The 20,080-nt window shown below is 46.0% G+C and overlaps 1 protein-coding gene and 1 long non-coding RNA gene across 3 annotated transcripts in view; one reads left to right on the forward strand and one right to left on the reverse strand.

Annotated features, from left to right (window-relative positions):
* Positions 1-20,080, reverse strand: part of LOC135400244 (N-acetylated-alpha-linked acidic dipeptidase 2-like) — an 85,930-nt gene that overhangs the window by 49,806 nt on the left and 16,044 nt on the right. For both annotated transcript variants that reach the window (XM_064632018.1, XM_064632019.1), the window contains exons 5-10: positions 17,570-17,680; positions 15,100-15,222; positions 12,144-12,330; positions 9,473-9,563; positions 5,796-5,879; positions 4,077-4,159 (exon numbers count right to left, since the gene is read on the reverse strand). In XM_064632018.1, coding sequence (XP_064488088.1) covers positions 4,077-4,159; positions 5,796-5,879; positions 9,473-9,563; positions 12,144-12,330; positions 15,100-15,222; positions 17,570-17,680 — 679 coding nt within the window. The remainder of the gene's footprint in view (positions 1-4,076; positions 4,160-5,795; positions 5,880-9,472; positions 9,564-12,143; positions 12,331-15,099; positions 15,223-17,569; positions 17,681-20,080) is intronic.
* LOC135400246 (uncharacterized) overlaps positions 1-20,080 on the forward strand; it is a 146,880-nt gene that overhangs the window by 13,953 nt on the left and 112,847 nt on the right. The gene's annotated exons all lie outside the window — the stretch shown is intronic.

Genomic DNA, 20,080 nt, shown 5'->3' on the forward strand with positions numbered 1-20,080 from the left:
GTAAAGCAGGAGCCGTTGCTTGAATTTCTTCCAGTTTTCCGCTGCATTTTCCAGTAGAATCAACGGCTCCGGCGGAGGGAGAAGTTCCATTCCGATGCACTTGGCTCTCGCGTTTCGACGCGCCCTTTGCTTCGCTCTCACGGACGGTCAGACCCCACTTCTGACACCATGTACCAGACACCGTTTGAGTTGACTGCTGGAGCCAGACTGGCTTGCTCGTTTATTGAAGTGCTCTTTTATACGTGTACACCAGGGTTGCTTGCTTTCACGATTCCCGATACACCAAGAGCGTGTCATGATGGGGCAACTTCGCCTGTAATCCTGGTGGTTACCGTGGTGCAGGGAGCATCCCGATGAAGATTACTGAGAAGTGCTCGTATGTTTTCTGTGGTGGGTAGTGGTGGGTAGCACCCTTGGGTGCACCGGGGCGCTACTCCAGAGCAGGTTGACCGCAGCTGTCCCTACATCACCCGACACCAGGATCGTGTCACTTACGTGCTCCGGACTGACAATTCCCAGGTAGGACGAAACAGCTGTACTCAGCTGCTTCTGTACAATTTATCAACCCCATGTGGCACAGATTGTTAAAAATGAATCCTTTTCTTTTAATCCTTGTACTCTCATCGTTTTCCTTTGGCTCCTCCACGGAAAAAGCAACCCAGCAATACTGGACTTCACCTCACCGGTATCCCTCGTGTACGGCTTTCTGCATATGTTTTGCTCTTAACGCTGGCGAACATCTTAGAACGAAATCGGGGAAGCAAATGACTGGTCATTCATGTTACAAAGTTACAAAGTCTCAAAGCGCGAGCCCGAAGAACGGCTGGTGGTCCACAGGAGACCACCGGGGACGTCACGCATGGCACAGAAGGTAGGAGGGGGAACCTTCAGAAGTTTCGGTTTCTTTTTGAGCTTCCCGACTCTTCTGGCCACTAACAGGACCCTGGTCTCGGAAACAAACTTTATTTCTCATTTTGGAGGAATGTGGTCAACTTATTTACACAGGCATTATAATAGTTGTGGATTGTCACCAGACATATCACGTTTTGCAATAATTTTGAGTTTTCAGCCGCTCTTGGATTTTCTGTGTGGACGATGCTTCCTTGGAGCGTGTTTACGAGACACTTGTTCTGCACGCTCATGCAAAGTGTCCTTGTCCTCCGCATTTGTCGCATGTTTTCCCTCTTGTCACTATGCGGTTATGCCCAGTGTGACCAAATTTTACGCATCTGAAGCACTTGAGTTTGCCCCGCCCTTCACTCAAACGTTGATAGCCGTTTTCTTTTTTCTCCATACGCTCTCTACTCTTTTTGTTGTTTGCCTTTCGTGTATAGTTCACTTCCTCTGCTGGTGAGGTGTCGGATTCCTTCTTTTCGATCCTTGTTGCTTGCTTTTCGCATGCCTGCATCGAGCTCGCTATATCTGTCGCTTTCTCAAATCTCAGCTCCGTTTTCTCTAGAAGTCTGCGACGCAGTTTTGTATCATGTAAAACTCCGAGACTAGGGAACACGAAGGGACAGACGAAGTCTCAAACGAAGTCTCGGAGTTTTACATCATGCATCATCTTCACCAGCTCGCTTGCTTCCTAGCCATTTTTTCATTGCAGTTTTGTAGTTCTGCACTTGTCCACGATTTTATCTGGTCCCTCATTTCTTTAAATTCTGAGTTGGTTGACAGTTTTTTTTTTTAGGCGAGCAATAAACGTGTGGATCAATGCTGTATCTTCTTGCTCTGTTCTGCGGAACACGTGGCTCTCAAATGACACATTGGGATTTCGCCACAAATTAGGCGTCTAAGCCTGTAGGTGCAGTAACACAGGACTCGACTGTGTTTCCGAGGTATTGGAAGATGCCTCGAACTTCTGTTCCTACTGTATGCAGTAGTAGAGCTCTTTTCCGCGCGTCTCCCGTCACGTTTAGGCTTCGCGTGTACCACTCAAAGCTTAGCTTCCATCCCTCTGCTATATTCATTCTTATGGTGAAAGGACTCACTGCGGATATTGGACTCTTCTGTGCCATCCTCGTCACCAATGAGTTATTTGGTGGGTTACATTACAGGGTTTAGCCCTGGAGCACAAAGACGTGTGTGCGATCTTTACCCAGCAAACCATTAATATCCATAATTATACTGCGATAAATCTTGTAATGTCACAAACCTAGCCATGGTGCAGAATTGCAGAAGCATCTTGATATATTTCATCAGAATGTCTGGCATCCCACTGGATAGCGTAGTGCAACATACAAACAATGCCTCAGGCATACTACTTGTCGGGCTTTTTTTATTCACGTAGGAACATTATGAAATTTTAAGGAAAAATATGCATTGTTTAGCAATGTCCTATAAATGTCCCAACTCCTACCACTGACTTTCCATGGATGTTCCTGGTATATCCGTTTTGGGTTCCCGGTGTAGTATCCCGGACGCCCCACGGTCATGCCTAGGGGTAGTCTAAAGGGTATCAAATATCCATTTTTCAATATTCCGTGTACGTCCCTGGGTCCTCTATGGTTTACTGGTTTACTGGTTATGGTTTATGTCAGCCTTCTTATATTACCATTGATGCCAGCCGACCTGGGCGTATACAATATACTTATGAGGCCCCAGAGTGGCAGACACACATGCATATCTAGTGCTGGTACAGCGACGCTCGACTTCTAAATCTTTATCTTGCGTTCACAGGCTTGGCTATACGAAAGATACAGGTGGAGGCACCCGGCTTCGTTTTTCATATAGAATAACGATAATAACGATGAAGATGACAAATATTAGATAGTTAGACGATACTTTCATACAATCACCGCTCTCGAAATACCATACATGAGGTCATGTATGTTATGCATGTACAACAGTGTGTGTCATGTGTAGGATTTCGGGTTTTCGTCTTTGGAGATGTCATAAGCAGAAGAGCTCAAGGAGAAAAGCCATTCCATGATGTATGGTTGAGTCAACACGTTTCATTTTTTTCTTTTTATTGCTATGTTTGCGCCGCTAATCAATTGTGGCTCATGAGCACCGTGCTGACGTAGACAGACGCAGAGAGGACAGCAGGAAGGAGTGGGGGACAGGGGGATTAGTATGCTTTCTGGGCCGACTTCAGGGGAAACTGTGCCGACATTCGTCTGGAAAGCTTGCCGATAAACTCAAGGAAATCCTCAGACAGTACACCAGTGGTAGGATTCGAAACACACCACCTCGCAGTCTTCAGCGCGTGGGCACGTAGCAGAGTTGGTACAGCCTTCGCTTGGCATGCGTGGCCCACCATTACGTTGAAGACCTCGCAGTCTTCAGCGTGACCTTGGCTATCACCAATGAGCGAATGCTCTTACGCACTCGGCCATGCCCCTGGCATTTACTTTTGAGATCGCCCTGCTTCGTGGGTTACCAGCTACGGTGACGAGAAAGTGCTGCCTTCTCACGGCTTCTCTTCCAATCCTCGTAACGGTACGCGAAGCATCCGTGTGATACTCCATCGTTCTCTCTAGACATTGGACTCACCTAAGAGGGGTGTCCTATTTAGTGGCTGACACGAAGATATTCTAAGAACGAGGAAACCATCCGTGGAAGGGGACCCGCTCCAACCCGCTAGGATTTTAACCTTATTAAGACATTTTGTGGACATTTCGAACATTTCCCGTGTCTGCCTGGAAAAAAAGTGTGTTTCCCTTTTTCTGTGAAGCATGCTTCCCTCCTCCTCAAAGTGGACGAGGAAACACAGACGGCACAAAATGTCTTTTTGAAAGGGTAGCTACGCGTTGGAACGCGGACAGTAACGTGGACGTGGTTGTCTGTACGCCGTACCGCGTAACGGCAAGTGTGTTTTGCGAAGCAGCTCCTCATTCTTTCTGAAAGTCTGTCGCTTCTCTCTGAATTTTAGGTATGGACTCGTGCGTAAAATTAAGCAACGAAAAAGTTATCTGAAAATAATGAATGCCGAAGAACACCTTCCGAATACGCCACGAAATAAACTACGAAACTCCAGAGCCCCACATGACGTGATACCACAAACGGCTCGTGCACATGTGAAAAAATATTCAACGGTGTCGCTAGAACTGGTGTGCATGGTTTTCAAAGGTTACCTGCTTCCCGTCTGCCGTTGATGGTCCCGACGATGTTTGTTATTTCGGTGCTCTGGAGCTGGTTGTACACAGCGATCCGTAGCCTGAGGGTCAAAAAGTCCTCACATCGGTACGTGCCCAGCCACGACCTACTACGATACTAGAGACCCGAACATAAGGCTGTCTCCTACGGGGGAGCCGAGACATGGCTTAGTTGCGCTAATGGCCGCTAGAAGCGCCACTTAGCATGATTGGGGAGAGGAAATGACGTGTACACTATGGTCACCGTCGTTCGTCCGCTCGACTGCTGCACAACGTGTTGCTATGCACGCGCTACCCTCTTCAATACCATTTCTATTTCGTCAACAGGGCCCAACCATTACGTTGCCAAACGGCAGGTATTTAACAGACGCGGCCTGTCATTCCCTCGAGCTCGTGCCGGCTGCAGGTTGAAAGACTGGTATTTTACCTCAGCGTGCTTTCCTTATTTTCAGATCTTGTCCTCCATGTACATTGCAGCACGAATCCAAGTGGAACACAGAGCAACTATCAAGCGCCTGATCATGTTGGGCCGTGAAGTTCTGTTTTCGGAGTGCCCCGAAACGTACCCCCAACAACATCGAATATCACCTGGATGTACGAATAATGTCGTAACGGATTCGTACATACGATGGATATAACTCGGATATCAATTGGACGTGCGAATCCGTTGGGACGTTATTCGTACATCCAGAGGATATCCGGTGGCGGACGCGAAGGAATAGGTGTGCTTCAACTGAAGGCACCTCTGACCTGCAATCAAAAGGTGTGGGCTCGGATCCCGCTGTTGGTGCCTTTTCTTCAACTGCAATCATTTAATTTAATTATTTTATTTTATTCTGCAACTGGACATTGTGGGGCTTGTAAGTCCTGCTATGTTTATTCGCCTTATTCGACTACAACTGATTGAAAGCCTGATGAAAACGAAGAGAAACCAGAAAAGAGAGCTTGTAAATTTCGCTTTTAACTGGTTTCTCCAAAGGACCCACGCTCTGGGAACAACGGCGCCTTGAGTCTGTGTTCATAATTTTTGTCGCAGTGGCATTATCTTCTGGAGTCGTGTGATGCAAATATGTTAGAACCCCAGTAATGAAACCATTTACAAATGTTAATTGTCGCGGAAAAATGGCTGGTAGGTGTGCCTCCATTTGTTCCCAACAATACATTGGCACCATAACCATAAAGAACATGGCCGTTCGTGACGGCGGTGCTTTTCTCTTGCTCAAAGGAACGGGCGCAGTTCCAAACCATGTACGTGAAATCAATTTAGCACACCAGTAACGCTGGCACTTCAACGCGGTGAGAGTCTTTATTGGGCACTGTATGAGGGGCTCTCCTAAAGTGACGCTCAAATGAGGGCGACTACATAGTATTGTCGCAAGCGTAATTAATATCAGAGAACAAGCGATTCCAATATAGATGTGGCAGTCATCAAAAAGACCAGACAGCGGGGGATTTAAACCACGTACCTCTTGATTGCCGGTTACTTCACTAGAAGTGATTTCACCTTGTGTTTGGAGCCGGGTTTTCTGTGGCAACTCAACAATATGAAGCTGCAGTCCACCCCCCAAAGTAAAAGACTCCGAAATCTCTCATGACATTCTTTAGCATTCTGTTGTGTACCTTTTTGCACAATGCATTACCCACATACATTCGTTTACAGGATTTTCAAGATTGGCAAAATCTGTTACAAGCACTTACATTACGGTGGGAGGTGCTTCGACGTAACACGGGATTTCCAGCTTGGGCTTCCACGAATCCGGACACTCGTGCGCGTTCATCTCCCTTAAGAACGAGAATAAAGAGGGTATCTTTATTTACGCACCTCTGCACCTCTGCAGAGAACCCAGCATCATGAACACAACGGAATAATAAACTGGTTCGTTTTCACTGAGAGTGGATAGGTAAGAGCAACAACGAAAGATGACATACGTTCTTTCGAAGTATTATACAGCACGGCACCTTTCGTGCACACTAACTTGACCAATCAAGCGACACGTAAACTTTCATGCGACTTCGCTTCTTTCGAGAAAAAAAAAAAAAAAAAAAGAAATCACTGGGATAAACAACGCCCAAGGCCCTTAGCCTCGACCAACCACTCGACGCGGGGTATATATGGTACATATCTCGCGAGAACCAACAGGTGAATGTGTGATGTAATATGCGATACCGAATGAGCCCCACAGCACAACTGCGAGGCACACTCATATCCGTGCCCACAATTCAGAATGAGATTGCAGAGAGAGAGAGTCCGAGGGGTACTCGGGGGAACCAAGCACAAGTGCCGCGCCTTTATACCGAAGCAATGTCATGTTCAACTCTGCCCACCATGCCCGATCTGAACAGACATTGTTCAATTTCTGAACAATCTTGAAAACACATTCTACTAACATCACATGGGACACAAAAGGGGTGGCTTTTATCGCATGCTGCAAATGCTCTTCAATCACCAGGGGGCTGACTGCGAGCTGCGTGTTATTGTGGTTCGTTAGCACTTTACAAAGGGAGAGAAAAGGTACTGTTAGGATGTTGTTTCGTCGAGGACGTCAGAGTATCTGTGTCTCGTGGAAAACACAATTGATGTCGAGACTGTAACTCATTAGGATGAGTGCGCAACGTTGCAGGCGGATCGCTGCTGATGTATCGCTTACAGGGACACCTCTTGATGACGCAAAGGTTAACTTAAGTGGCAATAAGTGGTCGGCGTACAATGAGAATTTTCAGCACTAGGGGCACTGGTGGAATTTCCTAACGCCGAAAATGATAGTCAAGGCCTCCTGTTCAATTTGCACATACTTTGTCTCTGCAACTGTAAGTGTCTTCGACGCGTGCGAGATTGGTCTATGTACACCGTTCAGCCAGTGGTAAATAACCGCTCTGATGCCTTTCGAAGACGCATAGACTGCCAAGAAAATTTTCTTGGTGGGTTCGTAGTGTATTAACACCTTCGCTGAAGCTATCATGCTCCAGATGTTCTCAAATTCTTCGACGCATGCAGAAGACCAGCACCACTTCACTCCCTTCTTGAGCAACCTAATTACGATTAACCTCTAAGTATTTGTCATAGTGCTGAACCATGTCTAAGAAGGAATGTAGTTCTGATACTTGGGTCGGGTCAGCGGTTAAGGATGGCTGACGCCTTCTTCGAAGATGGACGTAATCCGTTGGTATCCACTATATGACCGAGATACTCAACTTGGGGTTGCAGGAAAGAACATTTCCTCCGTTTCAGATTGAATCCGAACTCTTAAAGCTTTGCTATGACCTTAGACAGATTGTTAAGATGTTCTTCGTCATTGCAGCCGGTGACAATGATGCTGTCTAGATAACAAGCCACAGATGGCCGTTCTGAGATAACCTGTTCCACCGTGTGTTGGAATATAGCAGGTACCGACGCCATCGCAAAATGCAGTGAATTAAATTGGAATTGGATTGAATTTGTTCGTGTTAAAAGCCAATAACTTTTTTGCCTCTTCGTCGAGTTACATTTGAAGGTATGCGTCTGATAGATCGAGCTTCGAGCTGAATTTCTCACCACCGTTGAGGACCGTCAGGAGCTCTTCCGGCCTTGGGATTGGATACTGTGCAATGGCGAGCTGCGGCTTAACTGTCACACTGAAGTCCCGTCACTCCGCAGTCGATAAGGCGAAGACTAGCTTCGGCATCCCAAGCTTGACAAACCTGTGGCCATCCAGCGAAGTTGCCCGTGAACCAGTATACACTTGTAGTGTGATATCCTTGCCCAAGATATTACAAGTCAGATATCGCCCGTGCTGTTAATCTATACGCTGTTATATAGTCTGTGTAAAAGCGATAAAACCCCGGTGCAGGGGACACAAAGAGACAACACAGACGAATTCCGGGGTTCATTTCCGGGGTTTTATCGCTTTTAGATGTACCACCAAACAGCCCGGTTTTTATCGCTTTTTAACATATAGTCTATGTGCTGTTACCATATTGACTAGGCTTGAGTGCTTGGGCTTATTCTTCCAGGTCGACATCGACCCACGTCCAACATCTTGGCTATATGTGCAGACATCCCACGCGAGTGGCATTCGTCTTTCTTGAATCTGCAGGCAGCAGGTACGTGATTGGTATTTCCACAGCGGAAATACCTGCGATTCTCAGCCTCTGGCCCCGCAATTATCAAGAACTTCAGAATTAAGCTGACGTGACTCCAACGTCAACTCTTTTTCCAGGACAGGCCTCACACGAACTCTAGTCCCATAGGCCAACACTGAAGGCCGTCAAGAACGAGCAAGCCCGGGTGTCGGAGTCGACTACATATTCGCAGCGTCCAACAATGGCTGAGAGTCTCTCAACGCTCTAAAAACTGAACTTCACCGCAGATCACGGTGTGCCCCAACCAGGATTGATAGGGTTACCGTTTATGATTCGAAGAGAGAGATTGGGGGGGGGGGGCGTACGCCTTTTTGTGTCAATTTGAATATATGATAGTTAACACAAAAAGGCGTCCGCCTCCCTCTCCCTTCGAATCAGAAGCGTTAACCCTATCATTTATGGCAATCGTTGGCGCACAGCGTGCTATGAGGTGAAGTTCAGTTTTTAGAGTCTACAAGGACCTTGGCTGACTCGATTTCCTGGTGTCTGGACGAAAGCTTGAAACGCTCCAATTGTTTGAACCGCTTCGGTGTGTAATGTTCCGAGAGCTTCGCCAAGCTGTCCTTGGAAGAAACTTCCATGACGTCTTGGGGTTGCAGCAAATTGTACAGGAGATCTCTCTTGTCGGCGTCGTCGGTAGCCCTTCCTACCCGAACAGCAGTGAGGAACACCACTTGAAACATGTTCCCGGTCAACGATAGCCGAGAAGACTGGAGGACTCCTTGTCCTCTACCAGCATCGTAGAAGGTAAGTCTTGCCGCCAGTTGAGATCACCGGTACAGCCATTGGGTAGGGAAAACAAACGTTTATTTCGAGCTGGAACCGCGGCTGGAATGCAGCACGGACCGACACGCAAAACACGTAAGGCAACAAACAAAGCGCGAGCAAATCAACATTTACTTCGTCGCCTGAAGCACATCCATCTCCACGTCTGTATGCCACTTATAGCCACAGTTGCTGCGCGGCGCTAACCCTGAATAAAAAAACATCGTTTCGGAATAATCTCGAGGATATTCGTGAATCCCGCGAGGCAACACCATAATCACGAGCGTCGTCAATCGTTTTTAGGTGACGCTCAACCCTCATACTCCTTAATGTTCTCTACAACACCCACCGATTGGCAGTTGATATGATCTAACTTCATCTAAGAAATCATAGTTGTCTCGCGACGCAAAGCCCGAACATAACACACTCTTTATCATCGTATCTGTTGACAAAACATCCAAGGACAGACACAGTCGAAAAGGAGAACTCACTGGAGAATAGCTCTGGCGTCATCATAACCTATGGGCTGGCACGGAATCTTCGGTGCCGTCATGTTGTCGGCAGGCACTCTGTACATTCCAGCTGCGCAGGATAAAACGGAGAATAAAACTTCTGTCTTGGAACTCGTAGAGACAAATTTATTAAAGAGATAATAAAAAAATCAACAATTCGTTGAGCAGTCTCATCTCGAAAACCGCCATTGAGACATGCGAATGGTTATTTGGTTTTCAAAGCGTACCTTTCATTCATTGTGTGCTAGCATGTCAAATTAGGAAGGGTGACCCATCCCTCTCAGGTCCTCCTACACCTACGCCGCTGCTGCATACGACAAGCATTATATACGCCAACACAGGCAAGTCGACGTACCGTCCTACAGATGAGATCTTCAATGATAACAGCTGCGCTTTTAGTTTCGAGATATTGCATGCAGCACTGAAACGTCCCACAACCGTTTCTGTTTCCCGAGCTCTATTATCATTCGTAGAATTTAAAGAACACGTGCCATTCCTTAGGGAGCAAGAAGTCAGAACTACTCGCGCAACCGAACGTGAATCGGAAGGCGCTGTCGTTTATATATCTATATATGTTTATATGTGTGTAATCAGAAATGTGTAATCAGCTACGCATCTTATATATGTGATATATCTTATATATCTTATTACCAGCTACGCATCATATATATGTGTAATCAGAAATGTGTAATCAGCTACGCATCTTTAGTCCTGACGAAGACAGTGCTACTGTCGAAACGTCGACAACCCTTTTAGCATTCCAAGTATCTTAAATGTAAATAAATTATCCCTTTTTTCTTACTTCCCGTACCTTCGTAGTCTGTGTTTCAATTTTCATTTCAGCTATATATATATATGTATATATATGTTTACAAGTCAAGCGTGCACCAATCCCAGGGTGTTAGCAACATCACTGCGGCCTCCAAAAGTGTTGCTAACACCCTGGAACATTGATGCCTTGCCGAGACACTGTTCGTGCCGACCCAAGAGCACGTCACGTCTCTACCTGTGTCAACGAGAGCCAAGGAGCTCGAAACGACCGTCCACAGCTGGGATTGTGGCACGCATGACTTGTAAACGCACACCTCACGTGCAGCCTGTGGTGTCGCGCAGAGCCGATAGTGCGTGAGTGTAAGAAGCACCATGATGATCGCTATCAATAAATGATTCTGGAATGGGATGTCTGGCTGAGCGGACACAACACAGCCATGGAGCATTCGCTCATTTCTCTATTATATACACACTATACCACTATACACACATTTTCGCCGGCTACCACTGCACCAACAAGGAAAGCCTTTGGCATTGGGTTTCGTTCTCCCTCACTGGTGCTTCGCTCATGAAAAGCCGCGGCACATGGTTCAGAAAACGCCCCATCATGCTGGGGCTTTCGAACGATAGATCATCGAGCTTTGCTCAGCGATGAGCCTAAACCAGCGTGAGTTGTTCGCATGTGAAATTCAAATATGGAGGAGAGATTGCTAAATTGAGAGCGAGGAAAGAAGTTATTGAAGCTGGCAACTCGAATATTATTCCGGGAACTTTGTAATTTTTAATAGCAGACCAACGATCACAATGATTGACGTACTGCAGATCTGCGTGTGTGAGAATTTTAGTTGTAATATACTGTTATCTGTAATGTAATGAACATATGTCCACTGTTGTGGAAATGTTGCGTGGGGCAGATGGGTGGCTTCTCAAGACTGGTCGCTGAGAAAAGCATTTCTGGCCTGCCCTCGTGGAACCGCTTCGTACAGTTGGGGCTATATATTGCCACCAATCATCTTCGAGAAACTTCCAGGGCAGGCACGAAACGGTACATCTTATCCCGGCGCGTGCTGAAGAAGCAAGAAGATTCCAGACACATCGCCTGCTCTCTGGCAAGCGCACGTGCTGTTTCTAGACTTTTCGGCGCGACGCTTTAATGCTTGTGCGCTCCAGGCTGGGGCATTCATTCCTTTGGACTCAGAGAGCTATCACTCTTGTGCTTTTGCTACCAAGTAGTTTAATAAACCGTCTGCTGTTTATTCGACGACTCGCCGACCCATTTCGCTTCGTGACAATATGTGTTCTGCGGCCGTGATTCGAAAAAAAAAAAAAAAAAAGCGAACAGTGGTCTTACCGTACGCGGGAAAGACATAGGTAAATATAAGACTCTGTAATGAAGAGTGGTACCAAGCACAGTGAGAGTAAAAACGTTAACAAGCTTCGACCAAAGTAAGCGGATCTGCAATATGTTTCAGTTGGAATATCATTCAACTGTACCTATTCGAAAGGGCTCTCGTTCCACCCTCCCAGCTTTTCCTCATCGACTACAGTCTAATAAACGCGTCCCACCGACTTTCCACCGACAAAGCGCTTCAGGTGGTCAGCTCTGTACCACGCAAAGGTAAAGCACTGGCGGTGTCTGCACCACTTTGTAGTGCTCCGTCTTCTACGGGCAACCAGGTATCGACGGTCATGCATAACCTGGCCTGAACTCCAGGATGACGTCAAATTCTATACAGCACTGTTCCTATCAACGTTGTATTCGCCATTCCACTCCACAACGTACGAATGTTATATTCTACGTATACCTCTACACACATTTACGTCGAGGTAAACTAACACGTTATGCACATTTACATCTGTTGCACTAGTTAGGGCTGACCTTTAGAAGGGTAACCGGGTGTTGAGGGATCCCCGGCGACGTACGCGACGCTGCCTCTCTGCAAGGCGCTCCCTCCAACCCACCAGGAGTCCGGAAAGGGTCGTCCTCCACGTGCTTGGGGTCCGACGTCGTTAGGGTCCATGAACAGGACTAGTCCAACTGCTCCCATAGTTTCTGCATTTCGTGCCTTACGAACAACAACGTCAACAGAAACTCGACGTCAGCTTGTGAGCGACAACGGGCGGGTCTTGCGCAACAAGTTTTGTGACAAGTTTTGCGCATTTCTTGCACAAAATAGAGAAGGTAGGCAAAATAAAGCATACACAACTTTTCTGCCACTATAAAATTGGGGTGTTGTTTCCAATGCAGCCCCCAATAGACGGATTATCTCCGATGAATAGAAGGATTAACCATTGTGTAGGGTACACCACTAGAGGGCGCCACGAGCGACGCCTCACCACTAGGGGCCGCTGCTGTCGCATTCCGCGGATGACGTCAATGCTCCTTCGGGGAGCATGGTGAGAGATAGCGGGAGGCATTGGATGGCGATGCGAAATAGAGCGCCCCCTTGTGCAAGGCTGTGGTGGCGCTGCGGGCGACAGGACAGACGCTCTCGGTGGCGGCTCTCCACTGCGTTATGGTCTCGTGACCGCGATACGCGGCGTCGGCGGCAAAAGGGTTTTGGGTCCAGCGTTGTGTACGAGTCTTTGAGCGAGTTTATATTAATCTCACTCCGTTTATTGTTCAACTGATGATGGTTGTTTGAGAGCTCAATTGCTATGCTGTGAGATTGGGGTGTACGGCACGCATATACGGCATACGACGATATAAATAAATACATATAAACAAAACGACGTGCACGATAAATTACGCGGGTGTTGTTTCCAATGCATTGTCCAATTGTCCATTGTCCAATGCATTGTTACCAATGCATTGGTACCTGAAGCCAACCTTGAACACTCTTAAACGAGAACTTGACCGAATTGCACTCTCTCAGGCAAGCACTATTTCTGGTCCCGGATTGGTTAAAAAAGGGACGCGTACGGCTTTGTGTGACGCTTATGCGGTTATGTCAATTGCCACAAAAAGGCGTACGCCCTGCGCTTTCCACAAATCAGGTGTGATAACGGCATCATTCATGGTAACAGTCGGTCTTCACTGTAAAAATCAGTGAGGATAACGATATCATTTGAGATGATGCATCATCTCAAATGATATCGTTATCTTCACTGATTTGTTAAAAACGAGTCCACATCCCGTTTTCAACAAACAGGGGGCAGATAACAATATCATTCGGGATTACGATTGGCTAGGAGCGTGCTATGCGGTGAAGTTCATTTTTAGGAGTGTACCTGTTGGTACCTGTTGGTGGTGTACCTGCCCTCATATCGGATCCACCTCATCCTCACCATCCGCGTTGACGCACACGCCACGGTATCGGGTGCGCCTACACTCTTAAAAATGAACTTCACCGCACAGCACGCTCCTAGCCAACCATTATCTCGAATGATATCGTTATCTGTCCTGATTCGACTAAAACGGGGGGCGCACGCCTTTTTGTGACAATTATGAACAGCATAAGTGTCACAAAAAAGGCGTACGCCTCCCGTTTTCAACAAATCAGGGCAGATAACGATATCATTCGAGATGATGGTTGGCTAGGAGCGTGCTATGCGGTGAAGTTCGTTTTTAGGAGTGTACCTGTTGGTACCTGTTGGTGGTGTACCTGCCCTCATATCGGATCCGCCTCATCCTCACCATCCGCGTTGACGCACACGCCACGGTATCGGGTGCGCCTACACTCTTAAAAATGAACTTCACCGCACAGCACGCTCCTAGCCAACCATTATCTCGAATGATATCGTTATCTGTCGTGATTCGACTAAAACGGGAGGCGCACGCCTTTTTCTGACAATTATGAACAGCATAAGTGTCACAAAAAAGGCGTACGCCTCCCGTTTTCAACAAATCCGGGCAGATGACAATATCATTCGAGATGATGGTTGGCTAGGAGCGTGCTGTGCGGTGAAGTTCATTTTTAAGAGTGTAGCCAACCATTATCTCGAATGATATCGTTATCTGCCCTGGTTTATTAAAAAACGGGAGGCGTATTCCTTTTCTGTGACAATTATGAACAGCATAAGTGTCACAGAAAAGGCGTACGCCTCCCGTTTTCAACAAATCAGGGCAGATAACGATATCATTCGAGATGATGGTTGGCTAGGAGCGTGCTATGCGTTGAAGTTCATTTTTAAGAGTGCAATATCACGCTCCCAGCCAAGCATTATCACGAATGACATCATTCTCGCCCTTGATTTGTTGAAAGCGGGAGGAGCGCGCCTTTTCTGTATCGCTTATGCAGTGCATAATTGGTACAAAAAAAGCCCTACCGCCTCCCGTTTTCAACAAATCAGGGTTGAGAACGATTCATTCGAAATGATGGTTGGACTACAGGCGCTTCGCTAAAGGGCTTAGGCTTCCAGTCTTACTAGGGCATACACTCTTAAAAATGAACGGGTCCAGGTATTGTGCGGGAGTGTAATCCTACACTCTTAAAAATGAACTTCACCACATAGCACGCTCCTAGCCAATCATCACCCCGAATGACAACGTTCTCGCCCCTGATTTGCTGAAAACAGGGGCGAGAACGTTGTCATTCGGGATGGTAGTTGGCTAGGAGCGTGCTATGTGGTGAAGTTCATTTTTAAGAGTGTAGGATTACACTCCCGCACAATAGCTGGACTATACACTGGTGTGATATTATACCGTCCTAGTAGACCGTTAGTAACGTAACCGTGGGGTATCGTATCTACCGTAACCAACAGCGACCCAGAATCTTATGCGTCCATTGATTAGTTCTACGAAGACCACCTTATCAACGGTTTACTAATGCAGTTCGTGCAGTTTGGATTGTATTCAGCATATAGAATGTATTTAAAATGTGTTGCCTCCTTACCTTCTTTGAACGCGATATTTTTCCCACACGTGCGATGCAAATCTTTCCTTCCACGTCGATCGCGCTTGACATGAGGAGGTCGTAGTCAGCCATCGTTCCGTAATTTACGTAGACGTATGTATCCTGCAAGAATTGTAATCGTGATTAAAATCTTGGTTAGGCCGGCAGATAAGGTCCTATGTTAACGTAAGTAGTGTTTTACCCGTTTGTAAGCATTCAAGAAAGAACTACGTTCATGCTTCCTCGTTTCACATTTGGAGTATATCAGCGGAGGTGAGAGCGGGTGAGGCTCGTTTGTGTTCACACTTAACGAAAGTAATAACTACGCAGAGGGAACTCAAGCACACTAATCAGAGAGGACAACCGCTGTCCTGTCTGGTTAGTGTCTGTATGCTCCCTCCGCGCACTTTTCTTATGTTTGGCCTGGATGGCCTGGATGATTAGTAAAACTCGTGTCATTTTGCCAGAGTTTGAAAATACAAAATGCTGCTTGCTGTAAATATTACTTTCAAACTAAAGTACTCTTTAAAACGAGAAAAACGCAAGTAAAATGTGAATATACGTCGCCATAGCTTTTGGATGTCATGTCACAACGGCGGTGTCCGGGTCAATCGAAAGGGCGCCAGAAAACTGTAGTCATCCCATATATTCACGGCGCCTCGCGCCGAATTAGAAAATAAGCCCCAAATGTCTGTGATGTTGTCTCCAGTTGGGAATTCAAGCTGTCCGTCCCGCGCATACAACTCCAGGAATTAAAGGCACCTCAGGCACCTAAGGAACCCCAGGCAGAACCAACCACAGGCAGCCTTTTGGTCAATGTGGCCGAGTTGATATACAGGGTGTCCCAGCTAAATGCGAACACATTTTTTTTAAAAATAGTAGTATATGTATTACTTTTTCCGAGCTGAAATCAATTGCAGTATAGCATATGCTGAAGGCTCCTAAGGCAATGTCTTAATTAACTTTCAACAATTAACCTTTTAATTATAAAAGCTACGAAGTTGTCGCAATGAGAACATCTGGTCCCTTCGGTCGCCTGATACCGGAGCCGTTTTCAGAACGAAAATCCGTTCGATAGAACGTCCGCAAAAAAAAAATGTGAAGGAACATAATTTTTGTCTTTATGTTGTTCATTGCGCATCTTCGGAGACCCGTCTCCTTTCCTTCTTTCCTTCACCTCCAATGTTAAGGGGTGAAGCAGCCGGTGCCGCCTCATGCGTCCAAGATGAGCTTTAACTTGGGGAAACAAAAACAAATGTATGTGGTGACTTTATCGGAACTGCCCTTATCTTGGGTTGCATTTTCTGTTTACTTTTAACCTTTCCCCAGGACGCAAGAGGCGATATCGTACTCTTTCCCTCTGTCCCATTGGGGGTGAAGGAAAGACGCGTCTCCGAAGATGCGCAATGAACAAAATAAAGGGAAAAAATTGTGTTCCTGCACGATTTTTTTGCGGACGATCTATCGAACGGATTTTCGTTCTGAAAACTGCTCCGGATCAGGTGACATCGCCTTAGGAGTTTGCTAATGCCCTCCTAAAGAGTGCCCTATATTGCAATTGATTTCATCTCGGAATAAGTGATATATATATACCGGGTGTTTCAGTTAAATCTCCGGGCTAAATAATTCGCGAACCGGTGCACCAATCGAATAACTTTCTTTTTTACAAGTATCTGTCCAATACCGCCTACAAGATGCGCACCGCGTGAATGAGCGGGAGGCACTCATTATTTAAATAAAAATTCAAATGAGTTTCGTGAAAAAAGCTATCTTCTAAAGCAGCGCGCCGTCGGCATTAAAATGGGTACTACCCCTTTTGGGACCTTCAGTGGGCACCTTTTAGAGAAAAATCTGCAACCGAAGCGGATCATTTGTTGCCGTAATTAATTGGTTTCGGTTTACATGTTTTTGTCGCGGCTGGTCGCGGCGAAGCGCAAAAGGATCACGGTCAAACATGCTTGTGACGTCTGCATGGGTACGTTACATCAATCTTACGTGTTGCGTACAACCGAAGTCAGTCGTACAATGCGTACAATCTTTTATCTTTATCGTATCTTTTTTTCGAAAGTTCTTCGCTCCGAGATCGGACGGTGTCGGCACGCTGTGGAGAAACGATGAACTACAGTAGTGTTGGTAGCTTCCTCGCGTCAATCGTCTGCTTTTACACGTTTGTTTCGCGTTGAGTGCAGTAGGTGGAGCATTGGGGAACCGAACAGCATCGTACCAGCGCGGCACAAGTAATTTTTCGGTGAATATACGCTAGAATTATGGAAAAGAACCATCAACTCCGAACATAGGCCAGCATGCGTTCACACTAGAAAGGTGACGGTGTCGCCCCCTATAGGTCGACCTTTGTAGCGAATAACGTTCTAGTAGATTAAGTTTCCCATATGGTATGTGCAAGTAACTCAGCGCCTTCGACGGAGGTACACAGGTGAAATAGCATCACACGGTTGCGAGCAAAACAAACCTTGACATCTCCAGCTGCCGAATACGCGTAGAAGGCAGGGCCCATGTGGCTGCCACCAACTTCCTTATTCGTAGCAGTGAAGGACAGAGCACCATTCTTGTACAACTCTACCTGCGCATAGCACACTTGAAGCCTTCGGCAAAATAACATGCCGGAGTACGCTGAGTAGCAGCGCTTGCGGCACCAAACTTTCAACTACACACACACATACACACGCTAAGTATAGCACAATATGTGCCGGTATCGCACATTACATGAAAACTGGCTTCAGTGGATCAGCCTACTGTTTCCAAGGTTGCGTGTTCGATCCCCCGGGGAAGACGCCATCAACTTGGCAGCAGGGAACAAGTCGCTTACACAGGCTGACCTCCGCGAGAGACGTTATATACGGGCAGTGATGGACAAAGTACCTAAAAATTATACTTAAAGTAAAGTACCAAGTACCTTGGGTCATTAGTACTTCAAGTACAGTACAAAGTACCCAATTCCAAATGCACTGTACAAAGTACTAGGCAAAGTACTTCAAGTATTCATCAAGTACATTGCAAATTTGTATCACTTTGCATTTCACTGTTTAGTATCTGTGTCTTGGTTTTTTGGCAAAACCTTAGCGAGCCTTCTTGACAAATCCTCTAAAGCCATAAAGTCCTAGGTTGTTAAGTGCTAACCGGTGAATATGAACTTAACCAGATGACATAATTTGCAGGTACATGTAGAGAGGTAATGAGTCAGCTGTGCTGTGATTATGTATTACACCCTGACTGATCCAAGATCACCCGCCCTAGTATGGTGTTCCGGTACTAATTTTCTGCTATAACAGGCTAGGAAATTTCTAGGGGAAAAAGTAAAAGCCAACGGAGATTATATATTTCTGGGCATTCCATGCTGCTTTTTGAAATGCAACATGTTTCAAAAAAGAATATTAAGAAAGTAAAAAAGGATGAAGCACAATGTAAGCCACCATTTTTATAGGGCTGTGATCTGCAGCAATATAATCCATGTGACCAATTAAAAAAACGTAAAATGTAAAAAAAAGAAAACATGTGTGTCTTTCAGAGTGTTCATCATGTAATGCAGTCACATATTGTGATATCAAACGATTATTAATTGCCAATGAAGTAAACAACATAAAAAAGGCATATAACCCTGCATTAGGACAGTTGAAATGACAATCGACCAAGTCATTGTGCTGCAGGTCGCAGTGCCATAATGTGGGCGTGTCTTTGCATTCCATTGGTTTTACATAATCAAAATCGTCGATACTTTTTCAACATTTCAAGCCTCTCAACAATAAATTTGCTTCTGCAAATACGCTCTTTTAACAGCACAAAAACTCTTTTTGCTAAAAGGGTCAGACTGGAACTCTTGGTACTGCATCCCACTAACAGCGCTAAAATGACGTTTTCTTGAAGTCATTTTAGCGCTTTTAGTAGGGTGCATTTTTGATACTCTTTTGTGATTTTTTGTCTGGAGTCCAAGTTTGGGTACTTGATGGGAAAGTACTCGAAAAAGTACACAGAAATGTACTTAAAGTACTACATGAGTACTTGGATGGGTAGAAATCCAGCGAACCGGTAGAGATGTAGGAAGGGAGTTGCCTCAGGACAGAAGCCGCCGATATTTCGAACAGAGACTGTTCTTCTTCTGGGCACCGTCCTCATCATTGGCATGGTATTTAAAGGGTTAGGTGTGACGTGTTTAAAGGTTCATGCGAATTGTGGGTCAACAGCCCGGAGGGAAGAAAGGTCCGTACGGGTTTTTACGGCGGGAGTGAATGGCTGCTTTGTTAGAGTGTGGAGGGGATTATGTGAACGTAGTGATCTAGGCTACAGACCGGTTGCAGAAGAATGGAAGGTTCACGAACACGTGGACGAAACACGGGACAACAGGCAAGAATTCGCAAGCATAGCGAAAGATAAGGAGGTTAGTGGTTACGTGGGGAAAATTCCAGAACGAGCAAATCTTTCTTTTTTTTTTTTTTTTTTTTTTTAAATATATATTTGTAATACAAAGTTGTGGCATGCAATAAAGAGAGCAGAAAGCAGTGGCCATGCAGAACATAACAGATGATAATGGAGGTAGATGGGAAAAGCATATTTTATTTGTGAAGTGTTTCTAGGGTGCCTTGTGATTTGTTGATACCGGACGGGTGAAGAGCGTTGAACTTGTATATGAGATAAGACTCCCTATCACGTCTGTCACGTGTGGATCTAAACCCGGTTTCTAGAATATATAGTTTAATGTTGTCAAAATTGTGACCAGGAACGTTAAAGTGTTCGGCGACTGCTTTGGGGAGTTTGTTGGACGTGTCGGTTCTGTGTCCGGTAAGGCGGTTGTTCATTTGTTGGCCGGTTTCACCAATGTATTGCATAGAGCAGTCGCCGCATTCAATGCAGTATATAACATTGGAGCTTGTGCATGTGAATGCGTGGTTAACGGGGTGGGTGTAATTGCTCGCAGTGCTTTTGATGGAGTTAGCGTGTTGAACGTGCTTGCATGTTTTGCAGCGCG

This window comes from Ornithodoros turicata, chromosome 7 (assembly GCF_037126465.1).
Source record: "Ornithodoros turicata isolate Travis chromosome 7, ASM3712646v1, whole genome shotgun sequence".
NCBI lineage: Eukaryota > Metazoa > Arthropoda > Arachnida > Ixodida > Argasidae > Ornithodoros > Ornithodoros turicata.